General features: G+C 55.7%; 2 protein-coding genes across 4 annotated transcripts in view; one reads left to right on the top strand and one right to left on the bottom strand.

Moving 5' to 3' along the window:
• Positions 1–10466, bottom strand: part of THOP1 (thimet oligopeptidase 1) — a 31582-nt gene extending 21116 nt beyond the window's left edge. The window contains exons 1-3 of the mRNA XM_024351908.3: positions 10219–10466; positions 5229–5441; positions 943–1091 (exon numbers count right to left, since the gene is read on the bottom strand). Of these exons, the coding sequence (XP_024207676.1) occupies positions 943–1091; positions 5229–5441; positions 10219–10234 (378 nt within the window). The 5' untranslated portion in view covers positions 10235–10466. The remainder of the gene's footprint in view (positions 1–942; positions 1092–5228; positions 5442–10218) is intronic.
• Positions 10467–12472: 2006 nt separating this feature from the next.
• Positions 12473–24750, top strand: part of SGTA (small glutamine rich tetratricopeptide repeat co-chaperone alpha) — a 30416-nt gene continuing 18138 nt past the window's right edge. The window contains exons 1-2 of one of the 3 annotated variants that reach the window (XM_063800458.1): positions 12664–12791; positions 13153–13331. The gene's annotated coding sequence lies outside the window, so the exon portion shown is untranslated. Of the gene's footprint in view, positions 13332–24750 lie in introns of all 3 variants that reach the window. The other 2 variants (XM_003316000.6, XM_016937021.4) reach the window with 2 other exon arrangements.

The raw sequence follows: 24750 nt of genomic DNA, 5'->3' as shown, positions 1-24750 counted from the left end.
ACCAGTGCGATGGCTGAATGGGAATTAGATTGCTGGTGGTCTCCAGGTCGGTATCGGGGTGTAGATGACACCATAGTTTTGCAAAACGTCATCACTGGGGACCTGGGCAAAGTTGGCAAAGGCATTCGATTCTTTCCTGCGCCTGCATGGGAACCTCTCATTGTCTCAACAGAAACTCTGGAAAGTGGAGGTGGGAGGATTGCTTGGGCCCAGGAGTTCGAGACAAGCGTCGGCAATGTTGTGAGACCCTGTCTGTATTTAAATAAAAAGAAATAACAATCCACGGCTATCATGGGTCACCCTGATCTGGATTTACCAAAGCACTAGGGCTGCATGTTCCTGAGACTGTGGGACACATCAGCACATTCCCGGGGGTCCTCGCCTAAGAGGATGAACAGCAGCAGGAGGGTCTCTGGGTCTCTCCTGATCATGTGACATCAACAGCAAAGGCCCCACTGCATACTGCGAGGAGCATCCGGGGGAGCAGGAGCCCACGCAGCCATGCCGCCAGGCCCTGCCAGCTCACGCCATGTGGGGATGGGGTGTTTGGGTCACACTAGGATGGCCAGGAAAGGAAATGAAAGTGCACATGTGTGGCCGGGTGTGGTGGCTCAGGCCTGTGATCCCAGCACTTTGGGAGGCCAAGGTGGGCGGATCACCTGAGGTCAGGAGTTTGAGAACAGCCTGACCAACATGGCAAAACCCTGTGCCTACTAAAAATACAAAAAATGGGCCGGGCACAGTGGCTCACACCTGTCATCCCAGCACAGTGGGAGGCCGAGGTGGGTGGATCACTTGAGGTCAGGAGTTCGAGACTAGCCTGACCAACACGTTGAAACCCCATCTCTACTAAAAATACAAAAATTAGCCGGGTGTGGTGGCGGGCGCCTGTAATCCTAGCTACTTGGGAGGCTATTTGCACTCCCCGCAGGGCCCCCTCACCTGGAGCCACACGATCCTCTGGTACACGTCCTCCCTCATGCTCATCTCCACGTCGAACTCAGAGAGCTTCTTGTCGGCCTCTGTGCTGGCTGTCCGGATGTCCTTGGAGGGGGAAACATGCTGGGGGAAGTCAAGGATATTCCTCTGAACTAAAACAGGGGAGACCAGGGAGACAGGTGTGAGAACAGGCCCCAGTACAACTGGCAGGTGTTGCCCGGACCCCTCTCCCAGGCCTGTCTGCTGAATCCCCCCGTGAACTCTCTCCTGCCTCAGCCTCCCAAGTAGCTGGGACTAGAGGCACACGCCACCGTCCCCTCCAGGCTGGGCCCTGGGATGGAGAAAGGAGGTGCTGTTGCCTGTGTCCTTGGAGATCTTACAGACCGAAGAAAAATAAGGATTCAACTCAAAGCCCTCCAAGCCAAGGAGGACCCAACAGAGCTGGGTACGACGAAACAGAGACTGAAGGAATTCCATTCCAGAGAGAGCTGCAGCTGCCGATGGTCACATTTAAATGCATAAACTACTTACAATTTCCTGAGCACATCTGTGCTTTAGGTTGAGTAGAGGAAGTGTCAGTGGCTAGAAAAGCATAAGCTTTAGGCCAGGTGTGGTGGCCAAGCCTGTAATCCCAGCACTTTGGGAGGCCGAGGCAGGCAGATCACTTGAGGTCAGGAGTCCGAGACCAGCCTGGCCAACAAGGTGAAACCCCATCTCTACTAAAAATACAAAAATTAGCCAGGCGTGGTGGCGCGTGCCTGTAATTCCAACTACTTGGGAGGCTGAGGTAGGGGAATAGCTTGAACCCGGGAGGTGGAGGTTGCAGCGAGTTGAAATGGTACCACTGCACTCCAGCCTGGGCGACAGAGTGAGGCTCCATCTCAAAAAAGAAAAAAGAAAAAAAAAAAAGCTTTAAAATGGAGTCATCCCATGACCCCCAAGACTCCAGTGCCAGGATCCAGCCAGGAGACATGAACACACATCCACACAGGAATCTGCACACGTGCACTCACAGCAGCATGATTCGCAATTGACAAAAGGTCCATCCACGAGTGAATGGACTGACAAGATGTGGCCTCTGCCCAGTGGAACATGACTCAGCCATGAAAAGGAACAAGGCTCTGGAACAGGCTGCGGTGTGGATGCAGCCCGATGATGTCACATGCAGAGAGAGAAGCCAGACACAAAAGGTCACACAGTGTGTGATGCCATTTGTTTTTTTTTGAGACGAAGTGTCACTCTGTTGCCCAAGCTGGAGTGCAGTGGTGCAGTCTCGGCTCACTGCAACCTTCAACTCCTGGGTTCAAGTGATTCTCCTGCCTCGGCCTCCCGAGTAGCTGGGATTACAGGTACCCACCACCACGCCCAGCTAATTTTTGTATTTTTAGTAGAGATGGGGTTTCACTATGTTGGCCAGGCTGGTCTTGAACTCCTGACCTCATGATCCATCTGCCTCGGCCTCCCAATGTGCAGGGATTACAGGCATGAGCCACTGCACCCGGCCATGTGGTGCCATTTCTACGAAATATCCAGGACAGGCCCATCCACAGAGACGAGGGGACGCGTGGGTGCCAGGGCTGGGGACGGGGAGATGGAGCGTGACCACTTAAGGGTATAAAGTTTCTCTCTGGGGTTATGAAAATGCTCTAAAATGAAAGAATGGTGACAGCTGAGCAATGCTGCAAATTTATTAAAAACCACTGAAGTGTGTGGGGTTTTTTTTGTTTGTTTGTTTGAGACAGAGTTTCGCTGCTGTTGCCCAGGCTGGAGTGCAATGGTGTGATCTCGGCTCACCGCCACCTCCGCCTCCCGGGTTCAAGTGATTCTCCTGCCTCAGTCTCCCGAGTAGTTAAAATTACAGGCATGTGCCACCACGCCCGGATAATTTTGTATTTTTAGTAGAGACAGGGTTTCTGGATGTTGGTCAGGCTGGTCTCGAACTCCTGACCTCAAGTCATCTGCCCACCTCGGCCTCCCAAAGTGCTGGGATGACAGGTGTGAGCTGCCACCCAGCCTGAAGTGTGTGGTTTAAATGGGTGAACTGTATGTTATGCAAATCATATCTCAATGGAGCAGTTTAAAAAAACAAATTAGCCAGGCACGGTGGCACACACTTGTGCTCTCAGCTACTTAGAAGGCTGAGGCAGGAGGATCGCTGGAGCCTGGGAGGTTGAGGCTGCAGTGAGCCATGACAGCACCATGCACTCCAACCTGGGTGACAGAGCGAGACTCATTCTAAAAAAACAAAAAACAAACAAAAAAACCCCCTAATAATAATAATTTTTTTTTAAAAAAAGCATATACTTTGCAGCAGAAAGACCTGAATTCAAATTGCAGTCTGGTCACTACCTCAATTCTGGGTCAACAGAAATGTCCCCAGGCCTCGGTATGTCTGGAGGAGGCTCCGCACGTCTGGAGGAGGCTCCGTGTGTTTAGAGGGGGGGTGGGCTGGGCACGGTGGCTCATGCCTGTAATCCCCACACTTTTGGAGGCCAAGGCAGGCAGGAAGCTTGAGCTCAGGAGTTCTAGACCAGCCTGGGCAATATAGCAAGACCTCATCTCTACTAAAAATTAAAGATGGCTTGAGCCTGGGAGATGGAGGCTGCAGTGAGCCATGATCACACCACTGCACTACAGCAGCCTGGGTGACAGAGCAAGACCCTGTCTCAAAAAAACAACAAAAAAGCCTGTAGTCGGGGCTCTGGGCCAGGCCTGACGCTGGGGCTGAAGACAGAAAGAAAATCGGCTCTGTCCTCTCGGGATTTACGGGCGACCGATTAGACAAGCGACCGCAGGGACGACAGTGTCAGTACCGTGCAGGGGCTAATCCAGGCAGCTGGCATGGGGACAGGAGGAGGAGGAAGGGCTCCTGCGCGAAGTGGACTTAATCCGTGATCAGAGAGAAGCCAGGCAGAAGCCAGGCATTCAGCAGAGCACAGGGCCAGGGGCGCGAGGGGCCGGCTGGAGAGGCCCTGGCTGGGGGAGGGAGCCAGGCACGAGGAGACTGCGTGTCCAGGCACAGACGGTGCAGGGCGCCGAAGACCACACCGAGGATGCTGGGCGTCACCCTGAGGGAAGCGGAAAGGCCCCGAGGGGAGCACTGGGGCCGAATTCAGTTTCCTTTAACGCTGGTCTCGCCACCATGTGAAGGAGGAGAGGAAAGGCCGCAGGAGGGGAAGGCGGGGCACGGGCGGGGGAAATGACGCCTGGCACCGCTGGGCACCATAAGAGGGAACTGGTATCACCTGAGCCTCATGAGACTCCTACGGGAGGGACAAGGGGCCACCACGTGGCCGAGGAGGGGAAACCGAGGTCATACGGGCTCTAAGCCACTTGTCGGAAGCCAGAGGGAGTGGGAAGAGGGTCAGGATTCCAATCAGGGGCTGCAGGGGCTGCAGGCTCGGGGTGCTTGCGGAGCTTCAGCCCTCCCTCCAGCCCCTGGCCCAGACAGCAAACCCTCTGGAGGCCTCATGGCATGGGCCACGGAGGCCAACCCTTTCAGCGGATGCCTTGGGAACACGAGAGAAGCCCTGGGCTTGAACTCAAGGATTCTCAATGGTTCCCAGCAAAAAGGCCTTCCGCTAGATGGAAGGGTGGGGAGTTGCCTCACTCAGAGCTCTCTGCGGAGACTCTCTGGGTCTCTTCGTCAGGCAGGTACACTGTCAGCCTTAGGCAGAGCTCGGGAAGCAGTGTCCCTAACCCCTGTCACTAGGCACCTCACTCCTCACCGTGAGCACAGGGACCCCAAGGAGAGGAGGAGGATCGGGCTGAGGGTGAGGAGGACGCCCGAGGTCACGAGGTCACCCCCGCCGGAGAGCGCAGAGGCAGAAGCCAAGGGGGCCAAGTTCAGTCATTCAGAGAGAAACAAATACCCGCCTTCCCGGGCCAGGGAAAGAGGCCAGACGGGGTCAGGGTTCAAGGCTGCTGGCTCTGGGAGAGGCTGGAGAGGCGTGCTGTTTAGACATATTTTCTCATCTCCGGCTCTCAGATCACACAACCAGGGAGTCCTTTGAATGGACGAGGCTGTGAAGCAGAGCGGAGCACGGGAGGAACTGCCTCTCTCCTACACCTCCAGTGACCAGCACCTGCCAGACGCCTCCGCCCAGCCATCTGATTTAGCCACCACGACCAGCCTGGGAGCAGGTGGCGCTGCCCTGTGCTCAGGGGCAGGGTGCTGGTGACACTTCAAGCCAGGTTCTGAACCGGCTCCGCGGGCTGGGCTACTCCTGCCTGCGGTGCCACCTCCCTCAGCACCTGCGGCCCACGCACAGACCCTGCCTGGGACTTACCTGTGTAGGTGACCTCCACATCGGCCAGCGCCTTGAGCGTGCTCTCATAGGACACGTCCTCAAACTCCTGGGTGCCAACCTGGTCATACACGCGCTTGGTCTGCTCGATGAGCTCCCTGGTGCGCTCCTCTATCTGCTGGGCACTCAGGTCCCACCGCAGGTCGTTTACCACAGAGCACGGAGATGCCGCGTCCGCCATGTCTCCTGCACAGGCTGCGCAGAAACAAAACCCAGTGCCGGGCGGGTCTGCTTTCGGTTCAGTTAGGGTCAAAGTCAGGAGGGCAGAGGGAAAGGAAGAGATCACCAGCTTCTCATCCAGAAGAGTGAGGTCCAGGGCTCTTGTAGGAAGCACAGACTGACCAGTCCTCTAGAGCAGGAGGCTACTCTGCCATCAATCCCATCCAGGGGACCCTGGGTGACACCTAGGACACATGTGGCTGTCGCGGCTGCAGATGCTCCTGGCGTGGAGTGGGTGGAGGCCAGGGATCCTGCTTAGTACCCTGCAGTGACCAGGACGGCCCCAGCAGAGAACGATCAGCCCGGAATAGAGATGATGCTGCTGTTAAAAATCCCCCTGCCCGGCCAGGCTTGGTGGCTCACGCCTGTAATCCCAGCACTTTGGGAGGCCGAGACGGGCAGATCACGAGGTCAGGAGTTTGAGACCAGCCTGAACAATATGGTGAAACCCCATCTCTACCAAAAATACAAAAATTAGCTGGGCGTGGTGGCACGCATGCCTGTAATCCCAGCTACTCAGGAGGCTGAGGCAGGAGAATTGCTTGAACCCGGGAGGTGGAGGTTGCAGTGAGCCAAGATCGCGCCACTGCACTCCAGCCTGGGCGACAGAACGAGACTCCATCTCAAAGAGAAAAAAAAAAATCCCCCTGCCCTAGAGTGGAGACACCATGCACAGATCAGCCTGTACAAACCCCTGGGTGTTCACAAAAGGGGAAGTCCAGGATCACCCACGCACTGCTCAACTCCTGCCATGCCAGAGGGGAAAGGTGAGGTATGGGGGGGTTTTTGGGAGGAGTCCCTTCTTCTATCTGCTTCTTCCACACCCCACACCCAGTGGGGGGAACAAGCAGGCCTCCATTCATGAACTCAACAAGAAAGTCAGCCTGGCATGTGGCCGTGCCAGACCCACAGGTGCTACGGGCGAGTCATATGTGGCCCGGCCACTCACACCAGGGCCTCTCTGAGAAACGGGTAAATGGAGCCTGAAAACAAGAATGGCAGGCGGGGGCTCCTGGCAGCGAGAGCAGCTGCGGGAAGGGCGACTATGTGAAGTCAGTGCGGCTCGGCACAGAGAAGGTGGCAAAACCACCTGGAAACACCTAATCGTGCAGGGCCCAGGGGGCCAGCGAACAGTTCTGCAGAGGGTCCAGGGGGCCAGCAAACAGTTCTGCAGAGGGTCCAGGAGGCCAGCAAACAGTTCTGCAGAGGACCCAGGGGACCAGCAAACAGTTCTGCAGAGGACCCAGGGGGCCAACAAACAGTTCTGCAAAGGGCCAAGGATTTTCAGCTTTGTGGGCCACATATGGTTTCTGTCTCATCCAAAAATCATCTTCAGTTCCAGGGGTGTACAAAAATAGGCAGGCCTGGCCAGGTACGGTGGCTCACGCCTGTAATCCCAGCACTTTGGGAGGCCAAGGCAGGCGGATCACTTGAGGTCAGGAGTTCGAGACCAGCCTGGACAACATGGTGAAACCCCGTCTCTACTAAAAATACAAAAATTAGCCAGGTGTGGTGGTGTGGGCTTGTAATCCTAGCTACTCTGGAGGCTGAGACAGGAAAATCGCTTGAACCCAGGAGCCAGAGGTTGCAGCGAACTGAGATTGCACCACTGCACTCTAGCCTAGGCGACAAAGCAAGACTCCATCTTGGCCAGATGCTGTGGCTTGTGCCTGTAATCCCAACACTTTGGGAGGCCAAGGCGGGTGGATCACCTGAGGCTAGGAGTTCAAGACCAGTGTGGCCAGCATGGAGAAACCCCGTCTCTACTAAAAATACAAAAATTAGCTGGGTGTGGTGGCAGGCACCTGTAATCCTAGCTGCTCAGGAGGCTGAGGCAGGAGAACCGCTTGGACCTGGGAGGTGGAGGGTGCAGTGAGCTGAGATCGTGCCACTGCACTCCAGCCTGGGCAACAAGAGTGAAACTCCGTCTCAAAAAAAATAGGCAGGCTGGAGTTTGCCAACTCCTGGTGTAGATGACAACGAAGGCTTTGAACTTCAATCCTGAGTGTACGGTGGAGCCCTGGAAAGGGACAGGAAGGGGATGGGACAGTGGCACTAACAATCAGATGTGCATTTTTACAAAGGCTGGGGCAGGCACAACAAGCTAGCTCAGAACGCAGAAGCTGAAGTCAGATGGCCCTGGTGCGGACCCCACCTCTGCCAGTTGCTAGCTCTGGGATTCTGGCAAGAAACATTAACTCTCAGGCTTCCCACCTGCAAAACGGGAACAATTCAGGGTGCAGAGAACAAGAACCGTCTAAGAATTCAGTGAGGTATGAAGGCAAAACATCTTGTATCCTGAATACCACCAGAAAGTTTTCAAGAGGTAGCTGTTATTACAGACCATGCTCTCCTGTCCAAAAAGTCTTGGGGCCAGGGACATTTTAACATTCAGAATTTCCCCCCATTGTAGAACAGTATTAATAGAGTCCAAGTGCCATGTATTCCAAATCACTAGGGAGGCTGAGGCAGCACTCCGAAATCAAATTACTCTTTCTGCAGTGAGATGCAGGAATACGCACCAGGGTCTCTCTCTGTCTGCACTGTGGCCATCGGGGCCGGATCGTTTTCTGGGGTGGAGCTGTCCTGGGCACTGCAGGGTGCTGAGCAGCGTCCCTGGCCTCCATCCATTCCGTACCAGGCGCGCCCCCCAACTGTGACAACCACAAATGTCCCCAGACACCGCCCAGTGTCCCCAGAGGTAGCACAATCACCCCAGCTGAGAATCAATGATATTCGCTAAGTGGGAAAAAGAAAGGCTCTCAGTCGGTCAGTTGAGGTCATTTTCTGGCCAAATGACTTTGCTGTAAACTTAAGGCAAACCTTTCAGTTTACAGAGTATTTAGGATTTTAGAACTGCAAAAAAGGGACTGTGGATCTACATTAAACCGTGGGGTAAAGAAGAGCTTCAGGGGCTCAGAAAGGATGGAGATCGATGGGAACTGGAACTGTCAGAAAATTCTCCTGCAGGAGTTAGGATTTGAAAAACTTGTGGACGTCAGTTCATCCTGTAAATATTTACTGATTGTGCCAAGGATCCAGTAGCAAACAAGGCAGACAACATTCCTTCCTTCCCAAGGCCTGAATATCCCTGATTATCATTATTACAATTATCACCCTCATCGCAATGGGCTGGACAAAGAGCTGGGGGAGTGTGGCTGGGCAAGAGAAAAGCCAAGGATGGGGCGAGGAGTTGCTTCAACAACCTGAGTGACCTTCTAAAACCCAGGCCGGGCACGGTGGCTCAAGCCTGTAATCCCAGCACTTTCGGAGGTCGAAGCAGACGGATCACTTGAGGTCAGAAGTTCGAGACCAGCCTGGCCAAGATGGTGAAACCCCATCTCTACTAATAATACAAAAATTAGCCAGGTGTGACGGGCGTGGTGACTCACGCCTGTAATCCCAGCACTTTGGGAGGCCGAGGCGGGTGGATCACGAGGTCAGGAGATGGAGATCATCCTGGCTAGCACCGTCTCTACTAAAAATACAAAAAAAATTAGCTGGGCGTGGTGGCAGGCGCCTGTAGTCCCAGCTACTCGGGAGGCTGAGGCAGGAGAATGGCGTGAACCTGGGAGGCGGAGCTTGCAGTGAGCCGAGATCGCGCCACTGCACTCCAGCCTGGGTGACGGACCAAGACTCTATCTCCAAAAAAAAAAAAAAAAAAAATTAGCCAGGTGTGGTGGTGGGCGCCTGAAATCCCAGCTGCTTGGGAGGCTGAAGCAGCATAGCTTGAACCCGGGAGGCGGAGGTTGCGGTGAGCCTGTGTGAGCAGAGATTGCACCACTACACCCCAGCCTGGGAGACACAGACTGTCTCAAAAAATAAACCAACAAATAAATAAATAAACAGTACACAGGTCACATCGCCCCTTTGCCTCTAAATTAAAAGGGTCTTGGCTGGGTACAGTGGCTCATGTCTGTAATCCCAGCACTTTGGGAGGCCGAGGCAGGTGGATTGCTTGAACCCAGGACTTCAAGACCAGCCTGGGCAACATGGCAAAACCTCGTTTCTACAAAAAATTAGCCAAGTGTGGTGGTGCAGGCCTGTAGTCCCAGTTACTCAGGAGGCTGAGGCGGGAGGATTGACTGAGCACAAGAGTTCGAGGCTGCAGGGAGTCGTGATCGCACCACTGCACTCCCGCTTGGGCGACAAAGTAAATAAATAGCAAAATTAAAAGGTCCCCTCGTTACGTTCCAGCCAAACTGACTTTCTGCTCTCCAAACACGTTCCCTCCTCCCGGGACGCCTCCTTCCCCGGTCTTGGCAGGACACCTGCTTCTCCCAATCAAGCAAGCCGACGCTCACCTCTTCAGAAAAGCCCCCTAGGACCACCCTCTCTCTAAAGACGTGTCCCTGGGACTGCCCCGTTCGTGTTTATCTGCACCAGAGCACCGATCCCTCCCTATCTTCGATCCTCTCTTATTTAATTTTTGAATGTCTGTCTCTGGCTCTAGAATTCCAGGAAAACGGGGACTGGAGTCGTTAAATCACGGCCTCCCCAGAGTCCGCCACGGGGCCCGACCCATCCGGAAGGGAAGCGCCATCAACTTTGCAGAATGAATGAAGAGCTGGAAAAGCTGGTTCATTCATTCGGCAAACGAGAGAGCAGGGTCGTCCATCTCCCCCGCTGCCCCTCCAGCCCGGCCGAGGGTGGCTCGGGGGTCGCTTCGCTCCAGCCTTAGGCCCAAGTCGCGACCCCGGGAGGAGCGAGGGTGCAGGGGACGCCCGGGTCCGGCGAGCGGGGTAGTCGGTACCTGCGGGGGGCTTCATGGCGGGTGGGTCTGCGCCTGCGGCTCCCTCCCTCCTTCCACCTGCTACGCGTCCAGCCACCTCGGCCACTGAGGCCGCCTGCCTCGGCCCAACCGCCGCCACCGCCGCCACGGCCGCCTGAGGACCAAGGGGCCCGCCGCCCGCGCTCCCGGGGCATGCTGGGGCGGCGCGCGCACAGGGAGGGCAGGACGCACGCGCCTCTGAGCCCCGCCCACAGCTAAAGGAGGAGGGCCGGGACGCTGGAGCCCTCTGCGCACTCGCCGTAACCCTCCTGGTCCGTTATTGGTCTCGGAGGTGCGTGGGCGGAGCCTCTTGCTCTACCATTCCAGAGCCGCTGGGGTGGCTAGGAAGGACGGTTTCCTTGGAAACCGCGCACGCCGCTGACGCCTCTGAGCCTCTGCGCGGCTCATTGCACTGAGACTTCGCTTGGGCTTCAGGCTACCGCGTTAATGTGTACTTGCCTCGCTTCTTATAGCTGTGTGTTGGGCCAGTGTTATTACTGATCACTTACTGTATCCCAGGCCCACTTTCCAGCATCTGAATCCGACGAATCAATTAAATTAACCAGAAGTTTTGGTGCTTTGGTTGTTTTTGAGACGGAGTCTCGCTCTGTCGCCCAGGCTGGAGTGCAGTAGCAGCTATCTCGGCTCACTGCAACCTCCGCCTCCCTGGTTCAAGTAATTTTCTTGCCTCAGCCTTTCCAGGAGCTGGGACTACAGGCGCCAGCCCCCACCCCGGCTAATTTTTGTATTTTTAGTAAAGAGGGGGTTTCACCATGTTGGCCAGGATGGTCTTGATCTCTTCACTTCGTGATCCGCCCGCCTCGGCCTCCCAAAGTGCTGGGATTACAGGTGTGAGCCACCGCGCCGGGCCAAGTTTTTTTTTTTTTTTGTCAGAAACAAAAGCAAGTAAACGGATTCATGTCAAATAACAGGTGTTTTGGAACAGTGCAGTAGCCTGACCTACATGCAGTGTTGTGGGTTAAAACAAAAAACATCTTGAACCATCTGTCTTGAACTGTTAGGGTACCCAGGAAAAACAATGTACTACAATTAAACTGGCAAAAACCAAAACAACCGACCTCCTTTCTTCCCTTTTTTTGTTTTTGTTTTGTTTTGTTTTGCTTTGGAGGGGCTGGAGGGAGTCTCGCTCAGTCGCCCAGGCTGGAGTGCAATGGCGCGATCTCGGCTCGCTGCAACCTCTGCCTCTAGGGTTCAAGCGATTCTCCTGTCTCAGCGTCCCGAGTAGCTGGGACTACAAATGCCCGAACCACGCCCGGCTAATTTTTGTATTTTTAGTAGATACAGGGTTTCACCGTGTTGGCCAGGCTGGTCTCGAACTCCTGACCTCAAGTGATCTGCCCCCGGCCTCCCAAAGTTCTGGGATTACAAGCGTGAGCCACCACAGCCGGCCTCACCTCCTTTATTTCTGCAAAAGAAATTAAAATAATCCACGCCATTAATCGTGCATGTATTTCGAGTAGGACGAAAATGAATTGGGAGAACATTTCTGGCAACTGTAACTTAGATGGTGATCAGTTTTCTGTCGTCCTTGGAAATGTCTCATCACATGTCTTGAGCAACACCAAGCTTAATTTTACATCGGCCTTCATTTTCGCTGTTCCCTGTGCCTGGGGTCCGTTTGGACTTTCCTATCCTTGAAATCCAAATCTAAAGGATGATCTTTCCTAGCCATCCCATGCAACTTAGCTCCCAGTGACAATCACACTACCTTCATTTTTTTTTCTTAGTGTTTGCTGTGAAATTTCTTGTTTCTCTATTTATGTACTAGTTTATTAGTTTATAGTCCGTCTACCCCAATGCAAAATAATGAGTAGACACTTTGCTGGTTTTTATGGCTGCTTTGCAATAAATATTGAATGAATATTAGGCACCTGCTGTCTACAAATGACTCTATACTCACAAACGTCTCACACTGCATGAAAGAATGCATTTGTGGGTGAGTAGATGGGTGGGTGAATAAATGAACAAAGATAGTAAGCGGGTAACATAGTAAGCGGGTAACACTGACTCCCATTCATTGCGCAGCTGTGACGCTCTGGAGTCCAGGTGTCCAAACGCGGCTGCACCACGTGGCCGGCCCAGCACCACGTGGTCAGCTCGGCGACCGGCTGGAGTCAGCCACTGTTCCACCGTGCACCGCTTCATTCCCGCTCTAGAGGGCAAACCAGCCCCGATTTCCGGCCTCCATTAGGTCGCAGAGGTCAGTTGCCCTAACGACCAGCTGGTTCCCGCCTCTACGTTGCGTCACTTCCTTCCACGCCCACCTCCATCATTAACGCGCCTGTGCAGAAGGGAAGCAACTCCCGGCGCATTTCTTTTGCGCAGGCGTCGCGCCCTGGGGCCGGGGCCGGGCGGCACCGCGGTGCGCAAGCGCAACCGTCGGTGGGTCGGGTATCGGTCGCCTGAGAGGTGAGTGAGGGGCACTACGCTGAGCCTGGCGGGTCTGGGGTCTGCGGCTCGGGGCCCACGGGGCCCCAGAGCTCGTAAGAGGTTGGGGATCGTGAGGCCAGGGTCACCGCGACCCGCGGGGTCCTGTGAGTAGGCGGTGCGGAGGGGAAACTGAGGCCGGGCGCCATCGGGCAGGCCCTTCGAGCCCTGATCTCCCTTCCCCGGGCCCCAGGTCCTGGAAATGCTGGTCCGCGGCCTGGTGGCGAGGACGGCGGGAGGGGAAGGCGCCCCGCATGCGGTGAGCGCTCGCTGGGTGTTTGCTGCCGTTCGGCTCTTATTAACCGCCTGGAAACGTCGTCCCTGTGACTCAGGGACCCCCGTTTGTGGGGACTGAAGTCGGAACTCTGGTTCCAGCGCCGCCAGTCCCTACCTGGGTGACCTTGCCCCAGCCTCTTGGCTTCTCGGAGCCTCAGTTTTCCCCTCTGTAAAACGGGCGTTGTTCAAAAGTCCCTGCCTAGGAGAAGGAGAGCCGCAGGGTCCAGCGGAATCTGAGAACTCCAAAGAATTAGCAGGCGTTCGTCTTATATCATGTTTAGAGTCTTCTTCTGCATATCGTGCTAGAGGTGGGGGAAATCTGGGATTCAGGACCAGTCCACCACCACCTCCCACCCGCTGTGTAAACCTGGGTGAGTCGCCTTCCCTCTCTGAGCAAACCGTTCCTTCTTTCGTAAACGAGTTGTAAAAGCAGATGCCTCGGAGGGTCATTATGAGGATAAACCCACATTCAATTATTTGATCAGGTGCCTGGAACTTGATAAGAGAGAGCTGGCTTGAGAATAGCTGTTTTTGTTTTTAGGTGCCAGAAAATTGCAGTGTAGTGTGCCCCTCAGAGGTTGAATGATTGTCCCATTTTCTTCTGTTTCTGTCTCTGATTATTCGTTTTGTCTGCCTTTTCCCTCCCTTGACCAGTGGTTCTCAACCAGGAACAATTCTGTGCCCCAGGGATTCTTGGTGACATTTGTGCTTGTCATGATTTGGGGGACCCCCTGGTTTGGAGTCGGTGGAGGCCAGGGTTGCTGCTCGGCACCCTGCAGTACCCAGGACGGCCTCACCCCAGAAAATGATCCAGCTTTAAATGTCAATAATGCTTTAAAAACCCTACCATACGGGCGGATCACCTGAGGTCAGGAGTTCAAGACCAGCCTAGCCAACGTGGTGAAACCCCGTCTCTACTGAAAATATGAAAATTAGCTGGGCATGGTGGTGTGCACCTGTAATCCCAGCTACTCAGGAGGCTGAGGCAGGAGAATCCCTTGAACCCAGGAGGCAGAGGTTGCAGTGACCCAACATCACGCCACTGCACTCCAGCCTGGGCGACAGAGCGAGACCCTGTCAAAAAAAAAAAAAAAAAATCTACCCTAGATCAGTGATTCTTCACCAGCATGGGCAGCTGGGACTGTGTGGGCCCGGGAAATGGTGTACAAAGTTTTGTGTGTGCACCCAATTTCATGTAGAGAGAAATGGGTACTTTGGAGTTTAGCTTCTCAAGTCAGACTGCCTGGGTTCAGAACTCCTGATTTTCATCCTCGGAGCTGGGTGGTCTCGGGTGGTCCCCATCTTTCCAAGCCTCAGTTTTTCTTCTGTGGAATGGGGATTATAATAGTAACCACCTCAGGTGTGTGAGGATTAAACCAGGCAAGTATCAGCAAACTGACCAGAAGGCCAAATCCACCTCTGGCCTGTTTTTGTGAATGAAGGTTTGTAGGAACACAGCCACACTCCTTGGTTTATGCGTTACCTGTAGTTGATTTCGAGCTAAGAAGGCACAGTTGAACAGTTGCCGTAGGGAACTTAACGCCTGCAGAGCTGAAGACAATCTGGCCCTTTTCAGAAAAACCTTTGCTGACCCCTAAAATAAGCTATTGCATGTACAGCACTTAGCTGGGTGCCTGGAAAGCTGTAAGCACGCCAAGGATTTGAGCTGAGGTTTATAATTAAATCTTCCTAGAAGGGTGAATGATTCCAAATGCGGGTGAGCTCTGCCCCAGATTGGAGGATCCTTGAGAGCTGTCGTCTTACTCAATTCTACATTTTTTCTTTTTTATGCCAAGACCCAACAGTGGCTCTGGTAGGAAGTGCTCAGTACAGGCTGAAGGAACAAAGGGGTGGTTTGAGATAGGGTCTTGCTCTGTCGCCCAGGCTGGAGTGCAGTGGCGCAATCTCTGCTCACTGCAGCCTCGACCTCCCAGGCTCAGGCCCTCCCACCTCAGCCTCCTGAGTAGCTGGGACTACAAGTATGCACTACTACACCCAGCTAATTTTTGTATTTTGTTTTAGAGATGGGGTTTCACTGTGTTGCCCAGGCTGGTCTTAAGCTCCTGGGTTCAAGTGATCCTCCACCTTGGCCTCCAGAGTTCTGTGATTACAGGCATGCCCCACTGCACCTGGCCCGTTTTCTCTTTTACTGAGGTGGAAACAGAGACCTAGAGAGAAATGGCCTCCCCAAGGAACGTGACCATGTGGCTGTGAATTTTTCAACAATCGCAGGCTTTCCTGAGTCCATAGGGTTTAGACGCTGCCAGATGCTGGCATTCAAAGGGAAGATGGGTCTGTCAAGAGATAGAAAGCCGTGTAAGAGATGCTGGGCCACAGATAGGAGTTTGCAGGAATACCAGATTCTCTCCTGGCGGAGTTGCGCAGGGGAGGTGAGCACTTGAGTTTGAGTGGCATGCACAGGCTTTGGTGTAGGCCCCACAGATGACCCCCAGCTGGTGAGGGGGCCTCCTATGCACACTCCTGGGGTTGCAAGGAGCAGTTGAGAGCTTTTATGTGTGCAGCGATCTCCTGGTGGCATTTTGGAAGAAAGTGGGTTTCGATGTGGGGAGTGGGCAGGAGACTGAGCTAGAACTCGGGTATCCTAAGAGGGAGTGAGGAGCAGGGCACCCGGCTCTCCTGCCCTGCTGTTGGTGAGAAGCACTGTGGATTTGGGATGGAGTTGGGCAGAGTGTTCACAGAAGGTAGTGGGTAAGAGCAGGCCCCTCCTACTGGGGTGTGAGGAGGTAAGGCGACCTCAGTTTACGAGGATGTTCTATTTTTTTCCATTGAATGATCCCTTCTGGGCAGGGAAATAAGGAAGAGAGGTGGTTGTGAGTTTTTTGTTTGTTTTTAGAGACAGGGTCTCACTTTGTCACCCAGGCTGGAGTGTAGGGCCCAATCACAGCTCACTGCAGCCTCCAACTCCTGGGCTTAAACAATCCTCTCGCCTCAGCCTCCCACGTAGCTGGGACTACTAGTATGTGCCGCCACATCAGGCTAATTCTATTTTTTTTTTAGAGTCTCTTTTGTAGGGTCTCACTATACACTATATTGCCCAAGCTGGTCTTAAACACCTGGACTCAAGCGATTCTCCCACCTCGGCCTCCCAAAGTGCTGGGATTACAGGCGTGAGCCACCGCCCCGACCGAGGTGGCTGTGTTTTGATTTTGTTTTTATTTTAATGATAAAATGAAAAGGTGGGATGTGGAGTCATCGGCTCAGAGCCGAAAGGGACGCTGAAGCCCCCAACATTGGAGCTGGCGCCACCCCCATGGGCCAGCACCCTCCCACCCTCACTTCTGCAGCCTCTGCCTTGAAACCAGGCCTCGGCCATGGCTCCTGAGCATCCATAAAGCCCTCGCTGTTGGGAGACACAGCAGGCCTTCTTTGAGAATGCTGTCCCACAGCCAAACCCTACAAGTTGTGATTGTTCCAAAGACACCGACTGCCAAACGGCAGTTGAGGAAAATGCCGTCCTCATGCTTGCTGGACCCCCCTCTGAAGAGCAGAAAACTTTCTTACGGGAAAGCCTGGCTGTTGAAGCAGATTTGAGAACCGTTTGATGATGTCCCCCACCTTGGGGACAGCAGAGAAGCCACAGGTCCTGGCACCACCAGCCTGTGTCACATGCTGGGCGGGGCCTGTGCTTCCCTTAGTTGAGCGGTCCTCCACCGTGGACCCGCAGTTCTGAAACCCAGAATAGCCTACAAGCAGAAGGTTTTCAGAAAGCTCACAGCAAAGTCATTTTGGACAGAAAAAGCTGACCTGTACTGACTTCCAGCCTTTCTTCTTCCCACTTAGTGGCTGTCAGTGATTTACAGCTGGGGGCGGTTTGGCAGTGTCTGGGGACATGTGTGGTTGTCTCAACTGGAAAGTGTTTCTGGCGTGCAGTGGGGGGAGCCAGGGGTGCTGCTCAGCCCCCTGCCGTGCCCAGGACAGAATCATCCACCCAAGAGGCCCACAGTGCCACAGGCGACAGACCTGCATTAATTATTTGGGAAAAAAATTGAGGTTGCTCCTGCTCACACTGGACAGCAGAATAAACTTCTGATTGGGCAGAGGGTGGAAATCAGGGGGTCCGCAGCTCCTAGGATTCACCTCCTTGCTCTCTCTCCACTTAGTGTGTGGATTTATTTTATCTTTTGTTTTGTTTTGTTTTGTTAGAGACAGGGCCTCACTTTGTTGCCCAAGTTGGCCTCAAACTTCTGGGCTCAAGCAATCCTCCATAGTTTGTGAATTTCAATGTGTGCAGCCTCCTGGGACCTTAGTAGAGCAAATGATCATGGGACACAGAGTCTCTTGGGGATCCGTGGCATCCCCTAGCCCAGGGTGTCTAAGCTGGGGCACTTCTGCTCAGCTCTGCCCCAGGGTAACAGGGATGGGGCAGGGTGGAGACCATGAGGCTAAGAGGTTCTCTGGGATGTGGGGCGGGGCGGGGGGGGGTGTTCCAGGAGGGAAAGCAGCACGTGCAAAGGCCCTGGGGTACAGAGGCACCGGCAGCACTGGAAGAGAGGAGTGTGACTCAGTGAATGCGACTCTTTCCACTTTCTGAACCCTCATTGGGTCCCTAGCCACCTGCCACCCTGTCCAGTTCTCACACCTCAGTTTAAGAGAGAAGGAAACAGGTACACCAAAGAACCAAAGATGAGATTTCTTGGTTTATTCTGTGTTAGTTCCCTGCGAAGGAACGCACATCCCCCTCCACACACACACCCCCGCCCCCCACACCCCTCAGCGTGGATCGTGCTAGGCCCTGTGTGCCTGGAATGCTAAGCCGAGTTCCAGCTGTCACTGGTAGGATCTTGCGTGTGCCACCTGTCTGGGCCTGTCACTCCCTCTGTAAGAGGGGGCTGTGACCCCCGCCTTCTAGGTTTATGTGGGGACTCCGCCAGGTCTGATTTCTTTTTTTTTTTTTTTTGAGATGACGTCTTGCTTTGTCACCCAGGCTGGCGTGCAGTGGCGCGATCTCAGCTCAGTGCAGTCTCCACCTCCCAGGTTCAAGCAACTCTCCTGCCTCAGCCTCCCGAGTAGCTGGGATTACAGGCACCCGCCACCACGCCCGGCTAATTTTTGTATTTTTAGTAGAAGCCAGGCTGGTCAGGAACTCCAGACCACTTCAGCCTCCCAAAGTGCTGGGATTATAGGCCTGAGCCACCGCTCCTGGCCCAGGTCTTGTTTCTGCTGCTTGCTGTTGCCTCTTCCAAATCTGAGGTCACCAAGTGAGGTGTGTCTGCCTAGGGATCCTGACCTGATGCCGCCTGTTACAGAATCATTTCCAATGAAACCTCTGAAGAGATGTCGGCACCATTCTCAGCTAAAGACACCTGGTGGGGTGTGACCCTCATCTCAAAGACCCCAGACTTTGAAAAGAAACTCTTTTCTTGAGGCAGGGTCTCACTCTCTTTCCCAGGCTGGAGTGCAGTGGTGTGATCACAGCTCACTGCAGCACGGACCTCCTGGGCTCAAGCGATCCTCCTGCCTCAGCCCCTCAAGCAGCTAGGGCTATAGATGTGTGCCACCACACCCAGCTAATTTTTTAATGTTTTGCAGAGATGGGGTCTCCGTATGTTGCCCAGGCTGCTCTTGAATTCCTATGCTCAAGTGATCCCCCCGCTTTGGCCTCCCAAAGTGCTGCTGGGATCACAGGTGTGAGCCACTGCGCCTGGTCTTTTTTTTTTTCTGAGATGGAGTTTTGCTCTTATTGCCCAGGCTGGAGTGCAGTGGTGCGATCTTGGCTCACGGCAACCTCCACCTCCCGGGTTCAAGCGATTCTCCTGCCTCAGCCTCCCAAGTAGCTGGGATTACAGGCGCGCACCACTACGACCGGCTATTTTTTGTAGACTGGGTTTCACCTGTTGGTCAAGCTGGTCTCGAACTCCTGACGTCAGGTGATCTGCCTGCCTCGGCCTCCCAAAATGTTGGGATTACAGGTATGAGCCACCGTGCCCAACCAGTCTTTCTTTTTTTTTTGAGATGGAGTTTTGCTCTGCCACCCAGGCTGGAGTGCAGTGGCTCTATCTCAGCTCACTGCAACCTCCACCTCCCGGGTTCAAGCGATTCTCCCGCCTCAGCCTCCTGAGTAGCTGGGACTACAGGTGTGCGCCACCATGATTGGCTAATTTTGTTTGCATTTTTAGTAGAGATGGAGTTTCACCATGTTGGTCTCAAACTCCTGACCTCAGGTGATCCACCTGCCTCAGCCTCCAAAAGTTCTGGGATTACAGGCGTGAGCCACCATGCCAGGCCAAAAATTACCATCTTAATCAAGTTATAAATGCACAGTTCAGTGGCTTTAAGCACATTCACACAGCTATGTAGCCATTGCCACCATCATCTCCAGAAGTTTCTCATCTCCCCAGGCTGAAACTCTGTCCCCATGAAACATTCACTCCCCAGCCCCTGGCACCCCCAATTCTACTTTTGGTCTCTGTGAATCCAACGACTCTAGGGACCACCTAGGAGGGGAGTCACACAGGTTTTGTACCTTTGTTTCTGGCTTATTTCACTGAGTGCGACGTCCTCAAGGTCCGCCCATGTTGTAGCCTGGTCAGGATTTCCTTTTCATGGCTGTGTAGTATTCCGTCATGTGGCTAGACCACATTGTGTTGATCCACTCACCTGTCTGTGGACACTTGGGCTGTTTGCTTTTGGCTATTGTAATGCTGTTGTCAAAACGTGTAAAAATAAAACAAAAGAAACTCCGTAAACCAAAAATCTTCACCTTTCAGGTGGCATGTGTCTGTTTTCCTTGGGCTTGGGGGTCAGGAGACCTGACTGGCTTGCTCTCTGAACCCTGTTGGCTGGGGCGGATGACGTCAGCTTTTGTGGTTTCACTTTCTGGTGGTGGTTGACCGCCGTGGGCCCTGATGTGTCGCACATGAGATCTTTGGATTCTGGGACTGGCTGCCCGCCGGCTCTAGGCAGTCCTGATCCCAGACCTCAAAGTTCTGGGCTCTCCATTGTGTCCTGAGATGGGGGCGGAAAACTCATTACCATCCCGCAGGAGCTTTCAGGAAGACCGTAACTCCCCGTCCAGCGACACAAAACACAGCTCTTGTAGATTTCTCCCCCTTTAAAACATTGAGCTGTGATTCCCACACCGCTGTGATCCCCACACCGCTGTGATCCCCACACCGCTGTGATCCCCACACCGTGAAATTCAGTGGCATTTGGTGCCTTCACAGGGTTGTGCAACCATCACCACTCTCTGGTTCCAGAGCTGTCTCATCGCCCCAAAAGGAAGCAAGGAAGCTGGTCCCCACCAGCTGTCACTCCCCTTCCCCTCCCCAAGCCCTGGCACCCACGCATCTCCTTCCTGTCTCTGGATGGGCCTGTCCTGGACATTTCATAGAAATGGAGTCGGAGTCACACCCTGTGTGTGCTTTGGGTCTGGCTTCTTTTGCTCTCTGTTTTGTTTTGTTTTTTAATGATTGCTGATGGATGTTGCTTTCCCTGAAAGGGAAACAAAGCTGTGGGCACACCCAGTGTGTCTGGGACTATGCTTGTTTAGTGGCGTGGAGGTCCACGTCGCCGGTGTCATCTGAGTCTGACGTCAGCCACTGTTTAAAGCGTGGCGGGCCAATGCCTTGCTTGTCTCTGGCGCGGGGTGGGTTATGCGGTCAGGCAGCCCACGCCTCATCTTCTAGGGGGTGGTGGCTGTTCACCTCATGTAGAGGCATTTTAGGGGAACCAAGACACTGAACGCCTCTGATCTTGAGTGTGGGGGCAGGTCAGCCTGCCGGGCGTGGATCCTGCCGTGCCTGTGGCTCCAGTGGCCTTGAGTGAACACCTCCATCCCCAGTCCTGCCGCATAGGTCGCTGCGCCGAGGTCATGAGACGGTGCTGTGTCAAGTGCCTGGTGCACCCACAGGCTCTTCAGGTCCTCCTCTTCTAGTCCAGCGTTTCTCCCAGTGGGAGCTGTGGACATTGGGGCCGGATCATCCTCTGGGATAGAGCCGTCCTGGGCACTCCAGGGCACTGAGCAGCGTCCCTGGCCTCCCCCACTCCATGTGAGACAACACCAAGTGTCTCAGCACATCCATCGAGAACCGCTGGTCTGGGAGAGAGACAGAATCTGGAGAGACCTGCACGCACACACACACATGCGCGCACACACAGCTTCAGCAAAATCCAGTGGGTCAGTAGAATCCACGGCTTTCCTCAGCATTTGCCTCCTGGAGGAGGCCGGGTATGGTGGCTCACACCTGTGATCCCAGCGCTTTGGGAGGCCAGGGTGGGAGGATTGCTTGAGGCCAGGAGTTTGCCAATGTTCATGGGCAGGTATTTTACATAGTTGACGTTCTAGGTCTGCGAAGTGCTCAGGTAGGTCATCTGCATGGTTTTAATGCTTTTGGTGCCCTGTTGTCTACACGGGGATGGTTGTAGGTGAAGGCCTCTGTGTACGCGTGCACGGGTGTTAACCTACGTGTCTTGGGCCATTAGACATCTGTGCACTTAAAGTTAAAATGGACATTTGCATAGACGTGATAGGAAGTGTCGTTTTCTTATAAAAGAAGCTGCCCCTCGGGCAGCTGGCTCCTGGGACCGCAGCACAGTGAGCAACACGCAGCTGCTCCCTCCCTCCGTGTCCCTCGGCCACCGCCCTTCACTGCTCCCTTCCGTGTGATGACAGCCTGTTTGTTCTCCTGTCTATGTGATCCTGGGCACGCGACCACGCCTCCCTGCCCAACGTGGCTCAGTTCAGCTGGAGACAGGGCCGACCCGCTTGTTGGAGTCGTCACGAGGACGGAGGTGTGTCCTGAGATGCTGCCTGCTTGCCAGGTGTTAGTGTCGGTTTGCTGGGGCCGCGGTGACAGAGTGCCATAGACCAGGCAGCTGAAACAGAGTTCATCGTCTCTCAGTCCTGGAGGCCGGAAGTCCATGATCAAGGTTCTGTCGGGGCTTGTTCCTTGTGAGGACGTGAGGGCAATCTGGTGTCCCTGCCGTGTGGCCGCATCACCCCATCTCTGCCCTCGGTGTCCCTGCCGTGTGGCCGCATTACCCCATCTCTGCCCTCGGTGTCCCTGCCGTGTGGCCGCGTCACCCCATCTCTGCCCTCAGTGTCCCTGCCGTGTGGCCGCGTCACCCATCTCTGCGCTTGGTGTCCCTGCCCTGTGGCCGCGTCACCCCATCTCTGCCCTCGTTGTCCCTGCCCTGTGGCCGCGTCACGCATCTCTGCCCTCGGTGTCCCTGCCCTGTGGCCGCGTCACCCATCTCTGCCCTCGGTGTCCCTGCCGTGTGGCCGCGTCACCCATCTCTGCCCTCGGTGTCCCTGCCGTGTGGCCGCGTCACCCATCTCTGCCCTCGGTGTCCCTGCCCTGTGGCCGCGTCACCCCATCTCTGCCCTCGGCGTCCCTGCCCTGTGGCCGCGTCACCCATCTCTGCCCTCGGCGTCCCTGCCGTGTGGCCGCGTCACCCATCTCTGCCCTCGGCGTCCCTGCCGTGTGGCCGCGTCACCCATCTCTGCCCTCGGCGTCCCTGCCCTGTGGCCGCGTCACCCATCTCTGCCCTCGGCGTCCCTGCCCTGTGGCCGCGTCACCCATCTCTGCCCTCGGCGTCCCTGCCGTGTGGCCGCGTCACCCATCTCTGCCCTCGGCGTCCCTGCCGTGTGGCCGCGTCACCCATCTCTGCCCTCGGCGTCCCTGCCCTGTGGCCGCGTCACCCATCTCTGCCCTCGGCGTCCCTGCCGTGTGGCCGCGTCACCCCATCTCTGCCCTCGGCGTCCCTGCCGTGTGGCCGCGTCACCCCATCTCTGCCCTCGGCGTCCCTGCCGTGTGGCCGCGTCACCCCATCTCTGCCCTCGGCGTCCCTGCCGTGTGGCCGCGTCACCCCATCTCTGCCCTCGGTGTCCCTGCCCTGTGGCCGCGTCACCCCATCTCTGCCCTCGGTGTCCCTGCCCTGTGGCCGCGTCACCCATCTCTGCCCTCGGTGTCCCTGCCGTGTGGCCGCGTCACCCATCTCTGCCCTCGTTGTCCCTGCCGTGTGGCCGCGTCACCCATCTCTGCCCTCGGCGTCCCTGCCCTGTGGCCGCGTCACCCATCTCTGCCCTCGGCGTCCCTGCCGTGTGGCCGCGTCACCCATCTCTGCCCTCGGCGTCCCTGCCGTGTGGCCGCGTCACCCATCTCTGCCCTCGGCGTCCCTGCCCTGTGGCCGCGTCACCCATCTCTGCCCTCGGCGTCCCTGCCGTGTGGCCGCGTCACCCCATCTCTGCCCTCGGCGTCCCTGCCCTGTGGCCGCGTCACCCATCTCTGCCCTCGGCGTCCCTGCCGTGTGGCCGCGTCACCCCATCTCTGCCCTCGGCGTCCCTGCCGTGTGGCCGCGTCACCCCATCTCTGCCCTCGGCGTCCCTGCCGTGTGGCCGCGTCACCCCATCTCTGCCCTCGGTGTCCCTGCCCTGTGGCCGCGTCACCCCATCTCTGCCCTCGGCGTCCCTGCCCTGTGGCCGCGTCACCCATCTCTGCCCTCATTGTCCCTGCCGTGTGGCCGCGTCACCCATCTCTGCCCTCGTTGTCCCTGCCGTGTGGCCGCGTCACCCATCTCTGCCCTCGGTGTCCCTGCCGTGTGGCCGCGTCACCCCATCTCTGCCCTCGGTGTCCCTGCCGTGTGGCCGCGTCACCCCATCTCTGCCCTCGGTGTCCCTGCCCTGTGGCCGCGTCACCCATCTCTGCCCTCGGTGTCCCTGCCCTGTGGCCGTGTCACCCATTTCTGCCTTCACATCCACACAGTGTTCTCCCTGTGCACGTGTCTGCATCCAAATGTCCCCTTTTTATAAGGACATTGGTTATTGCTCTAGGGACCCGCCGTACACTGGTATGATGTCATCTTACCAAATTCTGTCCGCCAAGATCTTATTTCCAGGTGAGGTCGCATTCCAAGGTCCTGGCAGTTAGGACTTCAGTGTATGGATTTGGGGGACACAGTTCAGCACACGGCAGTATTCAGCCCCTGGAGCCGCCTGTCAGCGTGGCTGCATGCAGAGGGTCCCTGGGGCCCAGCTGGGGAGTGGGACCTGGCGGCAGAGACCCCTTGCACTGTGCTGGCTCAGAAGGAGGAGCCGCGGCCTCCTGGGTGCTGGGTCAGAGTTTCCTTGTAGGCGTTTGTGGCTTTAGTCACTTCTTAGAGAGCAGATCTGGGCACAGAGCAGAGAAGAATAAGAAATTATCCAGAGGCAGCTGTCACTGTAGAAGATTCCTTCAGGCCTCGCGCTTCCTCGTCCATCCCGAGGCTGGCGGCCTCTTGGCCAGGCCCTGTCTGACCCAGCCTGAATCCGAGCGTCTGACCTCAAACCTGTGCTTCTCCTCACGGTGGTTCCCCAGCTCCTGAGGCCTCAGGCCTGCCCCTGGCCTCATGCGTCTTGGCACACAGAGCGCAACTAAGAATAAGGTCCACTCTGCACGGGCTGGGCCAGGCCCCGGAGGAAGGCCGGTGACACACAGCCCCGCCACCCTGTATGTCAGCCAGCGAGGGACAGAGATGGGGAAGACCCAGCTGCTTGGAGACACCAGAAGCCCTGGACAGGGAGTGGATTCCAGGGAAGGCGGCTGCCCAGCCCAGCCCGGAAGGAGCAGGTGGAGAAGGGAGGCCCAGCCAAGGGAACCTCATCGCAAGAACAGAGGATGGGGGTCCCATCCCACGGCCAGGGCCTCCCCAAGGGCTGCCCCTCCATGCGCCAGCACCACAGCAACCCCTCTCCATGCCTGCTTCTGGCCTCAGAGTAGGTTCTCCAAATGCTCCCAGTGAAACTGCACAGCCGGGCAGCATTTCCGGAATAGCCTCAGCATGTGTTGATCT

Source organism: Pan troglodytes, chromosome 20 (genome assembly GCF_028858775.2).
Source record: "Pan troglodytes isolate AG18354 chromosome 20, NHGRI_mPanTro3-v2.0_pri, whole genome shotgun sequence".
Taxonomy (NCBI): domain Eukaryota; kingdom Metazoa; phylum Chordata; class Mammalia; order Primates; family Hominidae; genus Pan; species Pan troglodytes.
Note: the sequence above shows the minus strand (reverse complement) of the source record. Positions and strands in the feature narration are given on the sequence as shown.